Below are 17,096 nucleotides of genomic sequence, written 5' to 3'. Positions count from 1 at the left end.
CCCTTTGATCTCCACAGAGTTAGTCAAATCTGCTTTTAGTTTTTTTTTTTTTTTTTTGCACCTTACTTGTGGAATACATTTCCAAGCCTCTAAAATGAAATGAATTCGCACCTCTAGTGCAATTCAAAAGGCTGATTGGGTACCCTTTTTACTGAAGAATGTGAATGTTTGTTTTCTATGATTGGGTTTTGTTTTTAAATGTATGGAGGTGTGTTATGGATGTGTATATTGGTGTGTTATTGATGTGTATGCAGATCTCATCTGAGAAAGAGACCTTGTTCTCAGTATGACTCCGTCAAAATAAATCAAATGTTAAATAAAACATCTCAATAATGGAAACCGACTTGTCTTTCATTTGACTGTATATTTTATATCGGACACTAAACACCTACATGTGTCGCATGTATGCTCGTGTTCCTCTTTGCAATCTACAACAGTAACGTGTGTGTGTGTGTGTGTGTGTTGTTCCAGGTGTGTATGTGAAGCTGGCTGCTGTGGAACTGAGCAAGGAATACTCCACGGAAGATGAGGAAAAGCAGAAGTGTGCTGACAGTGTCTCCCAATGATGTAAGTAACGTTTATACAGCGTTGAAGTCGTGTTCCAAGACCCCCCTTCCCAGATTAGCTAAGGATAAGTTCCTCACATAATTCAAAAAGCTAAAGCACAGAAGAGACAGTGGGGGGAGAAAGGGAAAGGAACGTTTTAGAGAAGAATAATACCACATCAGTAGTCCCCAGTGAGTGAGTGGTAAAAATCAGGCCTCTGATAAAAACCTACAAATAGCTCAGTGAAGCGGGTCAAGAGCCTCAAGTTCCTTGGTGTCCACATCACTAAGGATGCTATTTACAAAACACATCTCTGCTAAAACATTTTTTTAATGCATCCAGAGCTCCAGTCAAGGCACATGTTTTCTGTAAAGATGCAAAATGTAGGCCAGTCTTTGCTAAAAGTATTTTATTTAACAGAAAAAGAAAGTTGCACATAGCTTGCCTACCCTGTTTGTTATGGATGATAGATGCGGTGAGTGCAGATTGGGTCATCAGCGGCAGTCCCTCGCAGTCCAGACCCAACGTGGTGGTAGTGTTGGTCTGTGATCCACTCCAAACTGTCAATGCATAAATTCTTAATGAAAATTGTCGATTTTGCAAGGTAGGTACTTTACCGGCTTCATTCCTGATGAGAAAACTTACTGGAACAAGTTAGCTAGCTAGCTTATATTAACCAGTAATATGAAATACGTGTAAACTTCTTAAAACATTAGCTGTCACCGTGAGGCTTGATAGGGGGTAAAGGCAATTTCTATGGGTTAAGGCATCCACATGCTTCCCAGTCTAAACAGTTCGGTGGAGTTTGTGCATATATTTTTTATGCTTTTGTTCTACACACTTGTCTGTGATTGGTCAACAGTAGGGATTCAATAAAGTCTCGTCAATCAACGAGAGACAACTTGTTTTCATTGTCAAACTTAATGACAGATTTGAGTTCTTAGGTTAATTCTTACTATTTTGAGGAAGTGTATACTGGCTATGGTGTCTAAATATGGACAAAAAGTACTATTGCTGCTTTATTTTCTTTGTTTTCAAGCAAATGTCTTTTAGGGGAGTATGCAGGCACGTTAGGCACCAGCCGAACTGAAGCATGCTGACGCCTTTATCAGGACTGTTATGTTAGGCCACTCAGGCTTGCTGGCAGGGATAGATCCTCTCCACTGTCAGATTACTTACACACACACACACACACACACATACACACACACACACACATACACTGGGGTGGAAAGAACAATGTTTGGGTGTGTGGCTTGTTATTGGATTCCAACCCAAAAAGGCCTGTGGTGTTGATGGTATCCTAAATGAAACATACAGACCACAAATTCCGATTGGCTATACTTAAAAACATCTTAATCAATATTTGGAACCAAGGACTGATCCCCCCCCAATCCACAAAAGTGGAGACAAATTTGACCCCAATAATTACTGTGGAATCTGCAGCAACAGCAAGCTCAGTCAAATCATCTGCAGTATCAAATCCCAAATCAAATTGTATTGGTCACATACACATATTTAGCAGATGTCATTACGGGTGTAGTGAAATGTTGGTTCCTGGCTCCAACAGAGCAGTAGTATCTAACAATTCACAATAGTACACACAAATCTAAAGTAAAAGAATAGCATTAAGAAATATATAAATATTAGATCAAACAGTGTCGGAGATTAATAAAAAATGATGTAAACATTATTAAAGTGACTAGTGTTACATTATTAAACGTGGCCAGTGATTCCAAGTCTATGTATATAGAGCAGCATCCTCTAAGGTGCAGGGTTGTGTAACAGGGTGGAAGCCGGCTAGTGATGGCTATTTAAGTCTGATGGCCTTGAGATAGCTGTTTCAGTCTCTCGGTTTCAGTCTCTCGGTCCCAGCTTTGATGCACCTGTACTGACCTCGCCTTCTGGATGATAGTGTGGTGAACAGGCAGTGGCTCAGGTGGTTGTTGTCCTTGTTTATCTTTTTGGCCTTCCTGTGACATCAAGGGCTGTAGGTGTCCTGGAGGGCAGGTAGTTTGCCCTTGGTGATGCGTTGTGCAGACCGCACCACCCTCTGGAGCCCTGCGGTTGCAGGCGGTGCAGTTGCCGTACCAGGTGGTGATACAGCCTGACAGGATGCTCTCAATTATGCATCTGTAAAACTGTGTTTTTTGGGGCCTAGCCAAGTTTCGTCAGCCTCCTGAGGTTGAACAGGCGCTCTTGTGCCTTCTTCACCACACTGTGTGGGTGGACCATTTCAGATCGTCAGTGATGTGTACGCCGAGGAACTTGAAGCTTTCCAGAGGGGCGTGCTCCCTCTGCTGTTTCCTGAAGTCCACGATCAGCACCTTTGTTTTGTTGATGTTGAATGAGAGGTTATTTTCCCGGCACCACTCTCCCAGGGCCCTCACCGCCTCCCTGTAGGCTCTCTCGTGATTGTTAGTAATCAGGCCTACTACTGTTGTGTCATCTGCAAACTTGATGATTGAGTTGGAGGCGTGCATGACCACGAAGTCATGGGTGAACATGGAGTACAGGAGGGGGCTGAGTATGCACACTTGTGGGGCCCGTGTTGAGGATCAGCGAAGTGGAGGTGTTGTTTCCTAGCTTCACTAGCTTGGGGCGACCCGTCAGGAAGTCCAGGACCTATTTGCAGAGGGCGGGGTTTTGACCCAGGGCCCGAGTTTAAGGATGAGCTTCAAGGGTACTATGTTGTTGAATGCTGAGCTATAGTCAATGAACTGCGTTCTGACGTTGGTATTCCTCTTGTCCAGATGGGATAGGGCAGTGGGCAGTGCGATAATGATTGCATCGTCTGTTGATCTATTGGGGAGGTAAGCTAAATTAATCGGTTTAGGGTGTCAGGTAAGGGTGTTAACTAGCTTTTCAAAGCACTTCATGACAGAAGTGGGTGCTATGGGGCGATAGTCATTAGTTCAGCGATAGTTCAGTTACCTTTGCCTTCTTGGGTACAGGAACAACCGTGGACATCTTGAAGCAAGTGGAGACAGACTGGGATAGAGAGAGATTGAAAATGTCCATAAACACCCCAGACAGCTGGTCTGCGCGTGCTCTGAGGACTAGGCTACCTGCCGCCCCAACCTTGCCATGATTTAATGTGGTTGTTCGCTCTTTCAGTTTTGCACGAATGCTGCCATTTATCCACGGTTTCTGGTTTGGGTTTTAAGTCACATCGGGTAGGCCAACTCCTATACACTTCCTGATGAACTCAGTCACCGTACCTGTGTATTCATCGATGTTATTCTCAGAGGCTACCCGGAACATATCCCAGTCCACGTGATCAAAACAACCTTTCTGATTGGTCAGTCCAGCATTGAATAGACCTCAGCACGGGTACTTCCTGGTTGAGATTCTGCCTATAGGAAAGGAGGACCAAAATTGAGTCTTGATCAGATTTGCCAGAGGGAGGGCCTTGTATGCATTTTGAAAAGTTGAGTAACAGTGGTCCAATGTTTTTCCAGAGCGGGTACTATAGTCGATGTGTTGGTAGAACTTCACTAGCGTTTTCCGTTTTCCTCAAATTTGTTAAAATGTCCCATCTACAATGAATGTGGCCTCAGGATATGTGGTTTACAGTTTGCATAAAGTCCAGTGTAGTTCGAGGGCTGTCGTGGTATCGACTTGAGGGGGAATATACATGGCTGTGACTATAAACAAATATAAATGGGAGGTAATACTGTCAGCATTTGATTGTGAGGTATTCTAGGTCAGGTGAACAAAAGGACTTGAGTTTCTGCATGTTATCATAATCACACCATGAGCAGTTAATCATGAAACATACACCCCTACTTTTCTTCTTCCCGGAGAGTTCTTTATTCCTGTCTGCGCGATGTACTGAGAACCCAACTGGCTGTATGAACCGGGACAGTATATCCCGAGAGAGTCACGTTTCTGTGAAACAGAGTATGTCTCTCTGGAAGGAGATCCTCGCCCTGAACTCATCTACTTTATTGTCCAGAGACTGAACATTAGCGAGTAATATACTCAGAAGCAGTGGATGGTGTGCACGTCTCATGTTGGATTAGAAGTCCACTCCGAATTTCCAGTTCTCCACCGGCTGTGTTTAGCAGCAGCCTCTGGAATAAGGTCAATTTCCCTGGGGGGTACGAACAAAGGATGCAATTTGTGATTGGTGAGTAACCCCTGCCCTGATATCCCAAAGTTATTTCCGGCTGTATGTAATAAAATGCAAATGAATTACTTAAATCATACAATGTGATTTTCTGGATTTTTGTTTTAGATTCCATCTCACAGTTGAAGTGTACCAATGATAAAAATGACAGACCTCTACATGCTTTGTAAGTAGGAAAACCTGCAAAATCGGCAGTGTATCAAATACTTGTTCTCCCCACTCTATATATATTTTTTAAATACTGCAAAGTTGCTTAGGAGCTGGAAGCAGAACTGACATTTGTTGTGACAGCAACAGTAGACTCCATTTCCGCAGTGAAAACAATGTCCTGAGCAAACATCAAACTAGCTTCTACCAAAATACCGTATGACAGACCACGTATACACCCTGCACACCTGTATTGACAAAGAGAATCCTGTTTTGTTGATTTCAAAAAAAGCTTTTGGACTCAATTTGGCACGAGGGTCTGCTATACAAATTCATGGAAAATGGTGTGCAATTAACACAGATTTCTTTCCTCAGGGTCATGGGGTGAGACAGGGATGCAGCTTGAGCATATACAGTAAATCAATTAATTGGTAAGGGCACTAGAATAGTCTACAGCATCCGGCCTCACACTACTGGACTCGGAAATCAAATGTCTGTTTGCAGATGATCTGGTGTTTTTGTCCCCAACCAAGGAGAGCATACAGCAGTACCTAGATCTGGGCCCTGAATCTCAGTAAGACAAAAATAATGGTGTTCCAAAAAAGGTCCAGTAGCCAGGACAACTACAAATTCTATCTAGACGCCGTTGCCCTAGAGCCGTAGTTTCCAAACTTTTTAATAGTCCCATACCCCCATAAACGTAACTGACATACCATGAGCTATGCCAGGCCCGCCACGTCTGTTGACTCATCCAGCTGTAATGCATAGAATTCACTGGCTTGTATGCGAAGCAGTAATTGTTTCAAAACGCCCCCTGCCATGTCACTGATGTGTCGTGAAACAGTGTTGTTTGATGAAGACGTTGTCTGTATAGTTTTTGTCCTTTTTACCCCAGCATTGTCCCAGCAATAACCACGGCAGCAGGAAGGATTAAGTCCTCCACAATAGTATGGGACTTGCCTGTTCTAGCCACTCGGTAGCTCACCATATAAGACACTTCTAACCCCTTCTTATTAAATGGTATCGTATCTGTTGCTTTTATACACGTCTTACTACTCAAAAGTAATCTTCATTCTCGCTCAAAAAACTTGTGGCTTATTTTTCAAATTGTCATGTTTTGTTTCTAAAATTTCTGCGCAAGAGAGAAGGTTTCCCACGAGAGAGTAACGGTTAATGTGATTGGATGTTAATTATTTGACTAGGCTACCTGTATTTGACATTGTGCTGTTATTTCACTGAACACTAGATGGTTTAAATGTTATTTTTGGCAGTGCAACGAGGCTACTTAAGCGAGAAAAAAAAACTCACCCAAATGTATAGACCTGTTGGAAAGTAGAACATGTACTGTTTGAAAATGTAATTTATTTTTAGTGAGAATCTCTACCTGCCCTAGAGCACACAAAGAGCTATACCTACCACAGACTAAACCCAATTGCAGAATTCTGCAAAAATATATACTTTGTGTACAACGCAAAACCCCAAACAATGCATGCAGAATTAGAAATAGACCTGCTAGTTATCAAAAATCCAGAAAAGAGATGTTCAATTCTACAACCTCCTGAAAGGAAGTGATGCCCACACATTCCACCACGAAGCCCTCACTTACAGAGAGATGAACCTAGAGACGAGTCCTCGGAGTGCAATATTCACTCTTAAATTCAAATAGGTTTTTGTTGATGTTTTGTGTCTTCTCACTTTTGTTTGTTTATTTCACTTGCTTTGGCACTGTAGACATGTTTCCCATGCCAAATAAAGCCTCTTTGAATTGAATGGAAGTGCAGAACCACAGCTGCAGGCTAGCGAGAGATGGCCTGATTAAATAACAAACTGTTACAGCCAGGCCCACTGATGACCAATCAGCCAGTGAGCTCAGGGCTTAGTAATGTGTCTGTGTTTAAATGTAAGTGAGTATATAGTGATTGCATGCGTAATGTGTGTGGGTGTGTCGGCATGAGTGTGCCTGGCGATGGTTGTGGAAGTGGGCTTAGATTGCTCTGTGTGTGTCACTGGGAAGGAACACTATCCATTTCAATCTAATAGTCAGGATGGAAAACCGTGAGGTGGGTCACTGCACACAGCCTTCAAGCTGCACTAACATACCTCATCTATTCCGACCAGGCATACGCAATCTAATAGTCAGGATGGAAAACAGTGAGGTGGGTCACTGCACACAGCCTTCAAGCTGCACTAACCTACCTCATCTATTCCGACCAGGCATACGCAATCTAATAGTCAGGATGGAAAACCGTGAGGTGGGTCACTGCACACAGCCTTCAAGCTGCACTAACCTACCTCATCTATTCCGACCAGACATACGCAATCTAATAGTCAGGATGGAAAACAGTGAGGTGGGTCACCGCACACAGCCTTCAAGCTGCACTAACCTACCTCATCTATTCCGACCAGGCATACGCAATCTAATAGTCAGGATGGAAAACCGTGAGGTGGGTCACTGCACACAGCCTTCAAGCTGCACTAACCTACCTCATCTATTCCGACCAGACATACGCAATTGTTGCAATATCACACTCTCTGTAGCCAGATACACTCTGCCTCTCGCTGTCCCTGAATGACTCCCTGTTTGAGAAGTAAGGATGTCCTATTATCCTATCCGGTGCTATCTGGGGATAGTTTGCAGTAAGTGTGCTACTGCTTCTGTTTTTAAGTCTCTGTAGGTCCCTCCACCCTCCCATCACCTCAGCTGTATAACCCATATTAGTGTAGTCTGTTAGAGCAGCGGGTCAAACACAGATGTTCAGTCTCCAATTAGCAGATTTGGAAGCCGAGGGAGAAAGAAACTCCCCAGTGCCAGACCAGCCAGCCATCACAGGGCGTTACGTTACAACCTTATTCAAGGGCACAATGGCCACAAAAGGCCTGGATTTTTTTATGGTGGATTAGGATCCCACGAAGGGGATGCCGCCGTGAAATTCGAGGCATTTACTAAGTGCTCGTCAAATTGTGAATGCAAGACTGATGAAGTGTGTACTGCCTGCGTAAAAAAAAACAAAGCAGAGCTCAAGTCATTGGAGACGCATCATGCAGCCTTACAATGTAGATGTTCCAGAGGTCTGCATCAGTGGCTTGTAGGCTGCGTGGAAGCCAAGAGACGCTAAATGTGTTAAGTACCGTGAGACAGTTATTTGCTTGACAACCAGCAGCTGACAAAAATTGTGACCACCACAACCCTAGCTGTAAAAGTAACACAATTTGTAAAAAGTCAAGGGGTCTGAATACTTTTTCGATTGCACTGTAAAAGGGTCAGAGGATGTGATCTGATGTCCGTTGCTGTAGCAACCCCAACATTTGTTGCTGTGCCGATCAATGTTGGGATAGGTTTTTCTTTTCTTTCCGCTCAAATACATTTATTGAATACACACACACACAAGAATGGTGTATAGGTATTTTGTAAAAAAGACAAGTATGCAATTCTTATCTAAACATAAAACAGGCAGAAACAAAAAGACCCAGAGTTCCAGGTAGAAAGTAAATAATACAAATTAAGACACACAGAACAAGTAAACAGAAGGAGGGATGATGTCACGTCACACAAAAATGACACACCAATAAGCATACGAGTTAGAGCATAGGGCAAAGCAGTGGAGTAGTGTACCCTGAGCAGCATGACATTTATCACATAGGGGATGGGATACGTTTTGTAGGGTATTGCAACAGGTGTCCTGTATTCAATTGAACTGATATGTAGCGGTTCACTCCTTGCTGTTACCTTGAAACTATATCCATCATATTGGACAGCGATGTTCCTGGTCTGGAGGTATGATAGAAACACATGCTTTTGAGACTGCCATTTGACATTATTAAATTGTATTCCCTGTTAGAGCTCTGCTCTTTTTCATTTTGACTTGGCATCAACGCCAACAGCTCCCCCATTACAGGGGGATTATGACTGTTCCCTGACAACACCTCTCCTCTTGTCAGACACTGCTGTAGTATTACAGACCGGCTCTTCAGGCTCTGCTGTAGTATTACAGACCAGGGGCCGGATTTACAAAACAATACTTACGAATAAAAACGTCAGCGAACAGCTTGAAGCGATGGAGGAAATGGCAGCCAGGAAAAGGTGCATATTGAGGAGACTTGATTACTGCAGACCAAAAAGAGAGGATGGGTGAGAATGGCCAAGTCTGTCTGCCGTCGGGGGTATGCCAATGGACAGTGACACCGTAAAAAATAAATTGGCTGCTAAGGGAGCTGAGAGACCATACATGTGGAACAGCTGGAGGAGAAGGTGTTGTCCCTGATAGGAGAGACGGTGGTAGAGGGACTGCGCGGCCGGTAAGTTAGGTAGCTACGTTAGCTAGCTAACGCGTAACGACATTATAGCCAACATAGCTAGACGTTAACCAAGTTCTTCTTTGCAAATTAACGAGATATCACTAGCCATTTAACACCTCTATAATATTGTTAAATACTAGCTAGCTAGATAATGCATGTTTCATTTGTTTTCTTCCTGCATTTAAATATTCGGTAGCCAACTGTGTCTGGGGCGCAAGAAAATGTTCATGGTTACAAAAGTATTAGTTTGTCTCAAGACAAGGGTTTAGCTGTCCTAAAGTTAGGATGTCTTCTTGTAAATGTACTTAACACATCATACCTTTTTTCTTTGGAAGAAACATAGGGAAATTAAGAACGTAATTAAATTAAGAACATTTCCAATAACTTTGACGAATAGCAACTTTGCTTAACTTTCATCACAAGTCTATAGTTAAGGGGAAACAAAGGCAGTTAAGAAATCTCTTCTTAAACTCTCCAGGATCTGTCTTAAGGTTTTGTGAATTCAGCCCCAGCTCTTTAGGCTCTGCTGTAGTATTTACATACTAGCTCTTCAGGCTGTAGCACTACAGACAGGCTCCTCTCATCCTTAGCATTCATCAGAGGTGTTATGGGATAACAGTGTAGTGATCTTTAAAACAGGATATGCTACAGGAGTAGTTCTCCTTTGATCACATGAAATCTGATATCAAATGATTTTCTTCTAGATTTGGAGAAGCCCGATTTCCCCTCTGACCACCTGCATCCTGTGAGTGAGTGAGTGAGTGAGTGAGTGAGTGTGTAACGTCTTCAAATAAATGTTTCAAACTGTGATATCTAGTCTTGTTTTAGTCCTTGGTGACTACGGTTTAACTCTTTTAAAAAAAGGACTGTATCATGTCATCACGGTCTCACGTGTGACTTCATAGTATATTTTGCTGCCAGTCTCCTCCCATTGGCTCTCGAAAACATTCACGCATGGTGAAAAATCAAGACGCTCCATAATCGATTGTGGCTGGGCTAACAGTGACAGACATGTAGATCTAGTTCTGCTAGCAGACAGGCATAAAAGACAGACGAACACATCTTGCTCTCACACCTAGTTCTCGCACCGCAGTGCCAACCTCGTCTCCCATTTATACAAATTGCGAGCTCAGAACGCTTTCAGGAAGGTAAAATGGAATTCCATCACAAGTGTGAAGCGTAATTGAATGGATTCCAGCCTGAAGGTAATGAAATTCTGCTATCCACTCCAGAATGTCTACAGGAGCCACTTTACACCTAAACCAGCCGTTACATCTACCTTAACTGTATTATATTCCCTCATAGCCTGCTTTGAATGGTGGTGGAGTGAAGATCAATATACAGTATAATAAATATAATAAAAGCATTTTTCTGAGTATTTGATCACAAAAGTTTACCTAATGGGTGTTTCTTATTTTTTTTATAAGTGTATTTCTTTACAACAAAAATGTAACAGAAAGTCTAATTTAGTCAGGAACCATAAACTGGTACTGACAGTGACCAATATACTGTACGGTCAGTCAATACCAGTTTACTCAGTTTTCCTAAAACACCTTCTACCAATGTCATCATATTAAACATTCAACTTTAAAAAAAGCTTTTAAAACTTAAAAAAAAAAGACAAACAAAATGGTGTTTTGTATTATTTGTTTTCTCCGTCTATAGGATTGGTACTAACCACATTTAACAATCTTTATTTGAATTCCTTAATTTAATAAATATGAGCCTGCACTGGCTGTCCTTGTATACCTGCATGGAGCCTACCATCAACAATGCAATTTCTTGTTGAAATTAGTGGTTGGCCACAGGTCTTTTACACTTGAAGACGAAGTGTGATATTTAATGTGTAAAAAATGTTTAAGAAATATATTTACATTGTGGTGGTGATGACAGGTTTATGGTAAATTGCATTTGGCTGTTAAAAATAAGTGGGTAGAATGGGATAATTACAATACCATTGATTGCTATAAAAACATTAACATATCATTTGATAAGCAGTATTGAGCAGGGGTTTGCTAAGGAAATGCTCTATTATGGAACTGCTAGCCAAGCATGATCACACAGTCAAAAGAAAAATGACAAAGAAATGCATGGGCATAGTACACAAAAACAAAATGATTGATTGCCTGGCTGAAATGGTCTGCACCTGAATAATTAGTGAAGTGGCACAAAGTGAGGCTTCCAGCATTTATGGTCTATGAGACAAAAGACATTAGCGAGAAGGAACAGATGTCCTTTGCAATTTGATACTATTACAATGGGTCAATATACCTGGATGCTGCAGCACTTTCACAGACAAGTGTACAAATACTATCGAAGCATGGCCTTGACTACAGAAACCACCTAGTAGGGCAAGAAATGGTGCCTCTTTCATGAGTGGAAAGAACACAGGTGTGCAAGCATGCATTAAATCAGAGGCCCCGTTAGCTTTTTATGTTCTCTGCATTGCACATTGCTTACATTTGGTATTAGTTGACCGTATGAAATGCATCCCTGAAGCCCATTGTTCCTTTTCTCTTTTGCAGAAACTGTATGTCTTTGTGTCAGGGTCATATGTGCACCAAAGGTGGCTAGAGGTACAGAGGGAGATGTTTCAGGGGCCCCCGAGAGAGTTACAAAGGCTGACAGACACGGTGGGCATGTAGGTACAATGCTCGCAAGACAGTGAGGGACAGACTGCCAGGAAATCCTGTGTCTACTGAAAGAAGTATCTGAAGAGAGAAATGGTGACAGAGCTGTAGAGGCAAGAGGTCTATTAGCCCAAATAGATCTAAAGTTCTTTGGCATCGGTCAGATATTTTTACAGTCCCCACAACTCAATTTGGGCATGGCTGTTACTGTTGCTGTATTCAACAGTGAGGGAGGGCTCTCTTTAATGAGATTTGGGACAATACCGTGACCCTTGCTGAGCAATGCAACATCGGTGTTGCACCTCCAGGCCGTCAGGTCACACCAAGCTCTAGGCTTTGAAGGGTATTACATTTCCACTCCCAATAGTTCAAAGACAGGTCAACCACAGCTAAGGAGACATTTCAGGCAGGATAATTCATTCATTCCAATTGTTGATGTGCTTCTGAGGTGAAGAGGAGATTTTCTAAAAGAAAAGTGTGGCATAATGCAAGGGACACAAGCCTTGAAACCCTGCAGTCCCACAGTTTGTGAGAAAAATGTAGTGTTTCCATCTTGCCTCACAATACAACTGCAGCACTGAGGATCTAGAATATGAGAGCCATCAGCTGAAGCGAATTCTTGATAGGAAACAAACTAGTGGCTTGGAAACACAAACCAGTTTTCCTTGAGCCATATAGGGAGGTGCTCAACGAGATGTTTAAACTTTTGCAAAATTGCACTTTGCATTACCTGTGAGCACTGCAGCATGTGAGCGCAGTTTCTGTGCTAAAGTTAAGACTGTCTTGAGAAATACATTGAGCAATTTGTGGCTGTTAAGTGTAGAGTCAAGGGCTAGGGCCATAAATCTTGATTTTGTGGATGTGTTTGCCAAAAGACACAGCAACAAGCGAATAAAGCTGTATTGAAGATAATGTAGCCTATTAAAGCAGGGATGTGAATAGGCTATAGTAAATTGTACAGTGTCCATGATAATGCTTTTTTTGTTATGTTTTTATGTTGTAAATTACTATTGTAGATTGAAACGGCTGATTTATGAAAAAAAAAGTAATTTACAACATTAACAATGTATTTCTGATCAATGTTATTTTAAATTGATACTTTCTTTTGCTTTTCTTTAAAAAAAAGACATTTCTAAGTGACCCCAAACCTTTGAACGGCAGTGTACAAAATAACATTTGTTTACAAAAAGAAACAGCAACAGCCAAATGAAGCTGTATTGAAAATAATTGGAGGCCTCTGTGTGCTGTTTTTAAACTTGAGCTTGTTCCCAGTAAATGTGTTTTTCCTTGCAATCAATATAATTTAATTTGACATTTGTCTCAAGGAAAATGACAACTGGCCTATTCGAAGAACAAAACAGATACATAACACATTAACAGGACTGTTGTGAAACTCAATGTTAACTGTACCGTTAGTCTATGCACGTAAGATAATTACTAACATTGACTGTAAAATAAGAAACCAATGTATATCAGTATGCGATTTCTTAACTATACCGAAGACTCTAGGCTGTTATACCGAAGACTTTAGGCTGTTATCGCTGCCAAAGATGTTAACACAGTACTGAGTTCAGGGTCTAAAGGCTTATTTATGTAAATGTGATATGTCATTCTTCACACTTGCAAAACTGTCTAAAAACCAGTTTGTTTTGTCATTATGGGGTATTGTGTGTAGACTGATGAGGGGGAAAAAAAACTATTTAAACCATTTTAGAATAAGTAACAAAAATGTGGAACAAGTCAAGTGGTCTGAATATTTCCAAATGCACTGTGTATACACAGACTTTAAATATATTTTGTTTTTTGTCCTGTCCTTCCTCTACCCTATTTTGACAATCTGAAAGGCCGCTCAGCAAGAATGAAGACACTGCTCCATAAAAAAGCCAGACTACGGTTTGCAACTGCACATAGGGACAAATTGTACTTTTTGGAGAAATGTCCTCTGGTCGGATGAAACAAAAATATAACTGGTTTGGCCATAATGACCATCGTTTATGTTTGGAGAAAAAAGGGGGACGCTTGCAAGCCGAAGAACACCATCCCAATCGTGTAGCACAGGGGTGACAGGACCATGTGGTGGGGGTGCTTTGCTGCAGGAGGGACTGGTGCACTTCACAAAATAGATTGCATCATGGAGGAAAAGTATGTGGATATATTGAAGCAACATCTCAAGACATCAGTCAGGAAGTTGAAGCTTGGTGGTAAATGGGTCTTCCAAATGGACAATGACCCCAAGCATACCTCCAAACTTGTGTCAAAATGGCTTAAGGACAACAAAGTCAAGGTATTGGAGTGGCCATCACAAAGCCTTGACCTCAAACCTATAGAAATTGTGTGGGCAGAATTGAAAAATTGTGTGCGAGCAAGAAGGCCTACAAACCTGACTCAGTTACACCAGCTCTGTCAGGAGGAATGGGCCAAAATTCACCCAACTTGTGGGAAGCTTGTGGAAGGCTACCCGAAATGTTTGACCCAAGTTAAACATTTAAAAGGCTATGCTACCAAATACTAATTGAGTTTGTAAACTAACCCCCTGGGAATGTGATGAAAGAAATAAAAGCTGAAATAAATCTACCACTATTATTCTGATATTTCACATTCTTAAAATAAAGTGATATGGTGATCCTAATTGACCTAAGACAGGGAATTTTTACTAGGATTAAATGTCAGGAATTGTGAAAAACTGAGTGAAAATGTATTTGGCTAAAGTATGTAAACTTCCGACTTCAACTGCATATTACACTTAATCTTCCATTAAATCAGTTCCTCCATTTCTTTTTTTCTTATTCTGAGCCTCTATGGCACAGTTATTGCTCTCTGTACTCTTAGTCCTTCCATATGAACTCTTTTGACCTAAATTGCTTTTGTTTTAGAGATGGGTGCTGAATTGCATGGCGGCTAACAAGTTATCATCCAATAGTCTTTGATTACATTTCCAATATCCTTGCGCACATGGACATTCTTTAAAAAGAGTAATATGATTGTCTTATTTTCTGCTAAGCCATTAAATATAACTGGCTATACTTATTTCACCATAATGAGATATAAGTTTCAAATCTATTTGTCTTAATATTAGTTTGTAAACTCAGCATTTAAAAGTAATATAGTGATTGAGTGTCCATATAGCTGTACCATGATATTTGCAATTGCCATTTGTTCCCCACTATTCCACCTCCTAAAACCACTCCACATCCCAAGTCATCCCAGTGACTGGCAGACCACCCCCATCCCTCCCATGGCCCGGGGACTCGTCCTTCGAAAAGAGCACTGTGCCACCTGCAGAACAGAAGCCAAAAGCATTTCCAAAGCCCTCACCTCAATTTGCATTTATATACTGTATATACAGCTATTAAAAATATATGTTAAAAAAGTCCTGCTTATCTTAATTTCCATAATTAACAAACAATATTCATAATGATGTAGGCAGATCATGCAAAGGACTGATAACTCTAACCATCACAAAATTACATTTTTGGCAAGCAATTATTTTAGCTAACAATTGTTATTCAGCCTATATTATCCCTAATATCTTTGCTCCCTAGCAACAGTTGTGGGATGCATACACAAACTCAACCCCTCTTTCCTCCACAAAAATGGTCAAAAATATGGAGCTTTGATTAACCATTGTCAAGTCCTAGGCGATGGAGATCAGATATACCCCCCTTCCCCTGAAATACACACACACACGTACTGTTACCATTTTTCCCAAGCATCTCCGTGCAGTCACACCTTTGATTATTTTGAGCCACCAAGGTTACTGCAGCTAGTGTTGCCAGCACTGCCACTACCTGGGTGGGGGCACCCCACCGGAATCCCCACCAGCTAGGTACAAGGTCGTCAAAGCCCTCATTAGCAGCTTTGAGAATTTCCTTGTTTATTATCCTCTGTCAGGCGGCTTTCTGTGTAGGACCAACCCTGCCAGGCAGGCTTTGAATCTTGAGGGGGCGGTGCTGCTTTAATCGGTCTCTGACCACATTCATCTTTCTGATTTGGCTGCATATAGGCTACTTACGGTAGACCCATAAAACAGATAAGGACTTCTCCTTAATGTATGGGTTGCTCAGTTTGGTGTCTAGGTTTTAGGGTCCATTCCATCACGATTGGACAATAAATAAATACTTTACTTTAAATGATATCCAATATCTGCACAAAATGGAAAGCTCTCAAAACCCCTAAACACAAACGGGCTCTGTGATTTAGAAAGTCAATCCTTTTTCACTCACTTAAATCAACACTTTTCCAAACACAAAAACATACCCCACCTGCCATCACAATATATCTGCACATACTGTGCTTTCTATGTTCTGTGTTTTATCTCTACCATTTTGATTGAGTACTTGTGTTCCGGTTCCTTATATTTGATGTATTATTTAGCCAATTAGCCTCTCTTCTAATACTATAAATGGAAAGTCTACTAATTATTTTCCAACAGATTTTCCCAATGTAGAATGGTATAGTGTAGCAAGAAAAATCGAAAAGTAATAAAATACAATTGTTAAAGAAATAAACTCCAATCCCTACCATGGCTAGTATTGGGTGTTCCATTACTCGACTCCTCTATAGTAACTAATATTTAGAATAGCCATGGAGTAGTCTTTTACCCAGGCTTTTAACCATGATTTTATCTTTAAAGAAAGCTAATTTGGCAACGATTGGATGCTCATCTCTGTTGGAAACGGTGTACACACAATGTAGGATTTGGGTGGCAGCTTCGCGTTGTAAGGAGGAACCCTCAGGAACTTTCTTTCTTGGAAACCAGGAAGTACCAGATTCTCTCATAGATCTAGTCTGAATGTCAAGGCTTCTCTCAGAAAGATGTTCTCCTTTTTAAGTTCATTAACGGCCGTTTCAATCTTATTGACTGTCCCTTTTAGCTTGTTTCTCTATTGGTTGCAGCTTTTTCCGTCACTCGCCTTGAGCTCCTTTATAATCTTTACGGACTAATTCAAGTATGCTCAGTGTGTCATGTATCTATTTTAACCACTCGGTTTCCACTCATACCATTCGTCTGTGTCCGTCGAGGAGTCACGCTTTCTTTTTGGAGATTGGTTCTCCTTGTTTACTCTGTCATGTTTGGGTGTTGCTTGTTTTTGTGATATTTGTAAGTGCTGGATCGGAGGAATTGGTGTCAAATACATGGTTTCCATTTCATTTGCTCTATTCAAGCCATTATTATGAGCCGTCCTCCCCTCAGCAGCCCCCACTGGTGTGTTAATTACCAAGACAGATGAGTGTTGGCAGGGTAGAGCAGCTGTGTGCAGACTGACAGTGTGTGTGACTAATGAGTGTCTCAGTAGGTCTGCTCTTCCCTCTCTCTCGCTCCCTCTCTCACTCAATTTCAATTC

At 41.4% G+C, this 17,096-nt stretch overlaps 1 protein-coding gene across 1 annotated transcript in view; it reads left to right on the top strand.

The window, feature by feature from the left end:
• LOC118358852 (cAMP-specific 3',5'-cyclic phosphodiesterase 4B-like) overlaps positions 1-17,096 on the top strand; it is a 280,803-nt gene that overhangs the window by 39,790 nt on the left and 223,917 nt on the right. Inside the window, exon 2 of the mRNA XM_052480087.1 lies at positions 472-567. Within this exon, the coding sequence (XP_052336047.1) occupies positions 526-567 (42 nt within the window). The 5' untranslated portion in view covers positions 472-525. The remainder of the gene's footprint in view (positions 1-471; positions 568-17,096) is intronic.

Source organism: Oncorhynchus keta, chromosome 26, assembly GCF_023373465.1.
Source record: "Oncorhynchus keta strain PuntledgeMale-10-30-2019 chromosome 26, Oket_V2, whole genome shotgun sequence".
NCBI classification, from domain to species: Eukaryota; Metazoa; Chordata; class Actinopteri; order Salmoniformes; family Salmonidae; genus Oncorhynchus; species Oncorhynchus keta.
This window is presented reverse-complemented; position numbering and strand designations above follow the sequence as displayed.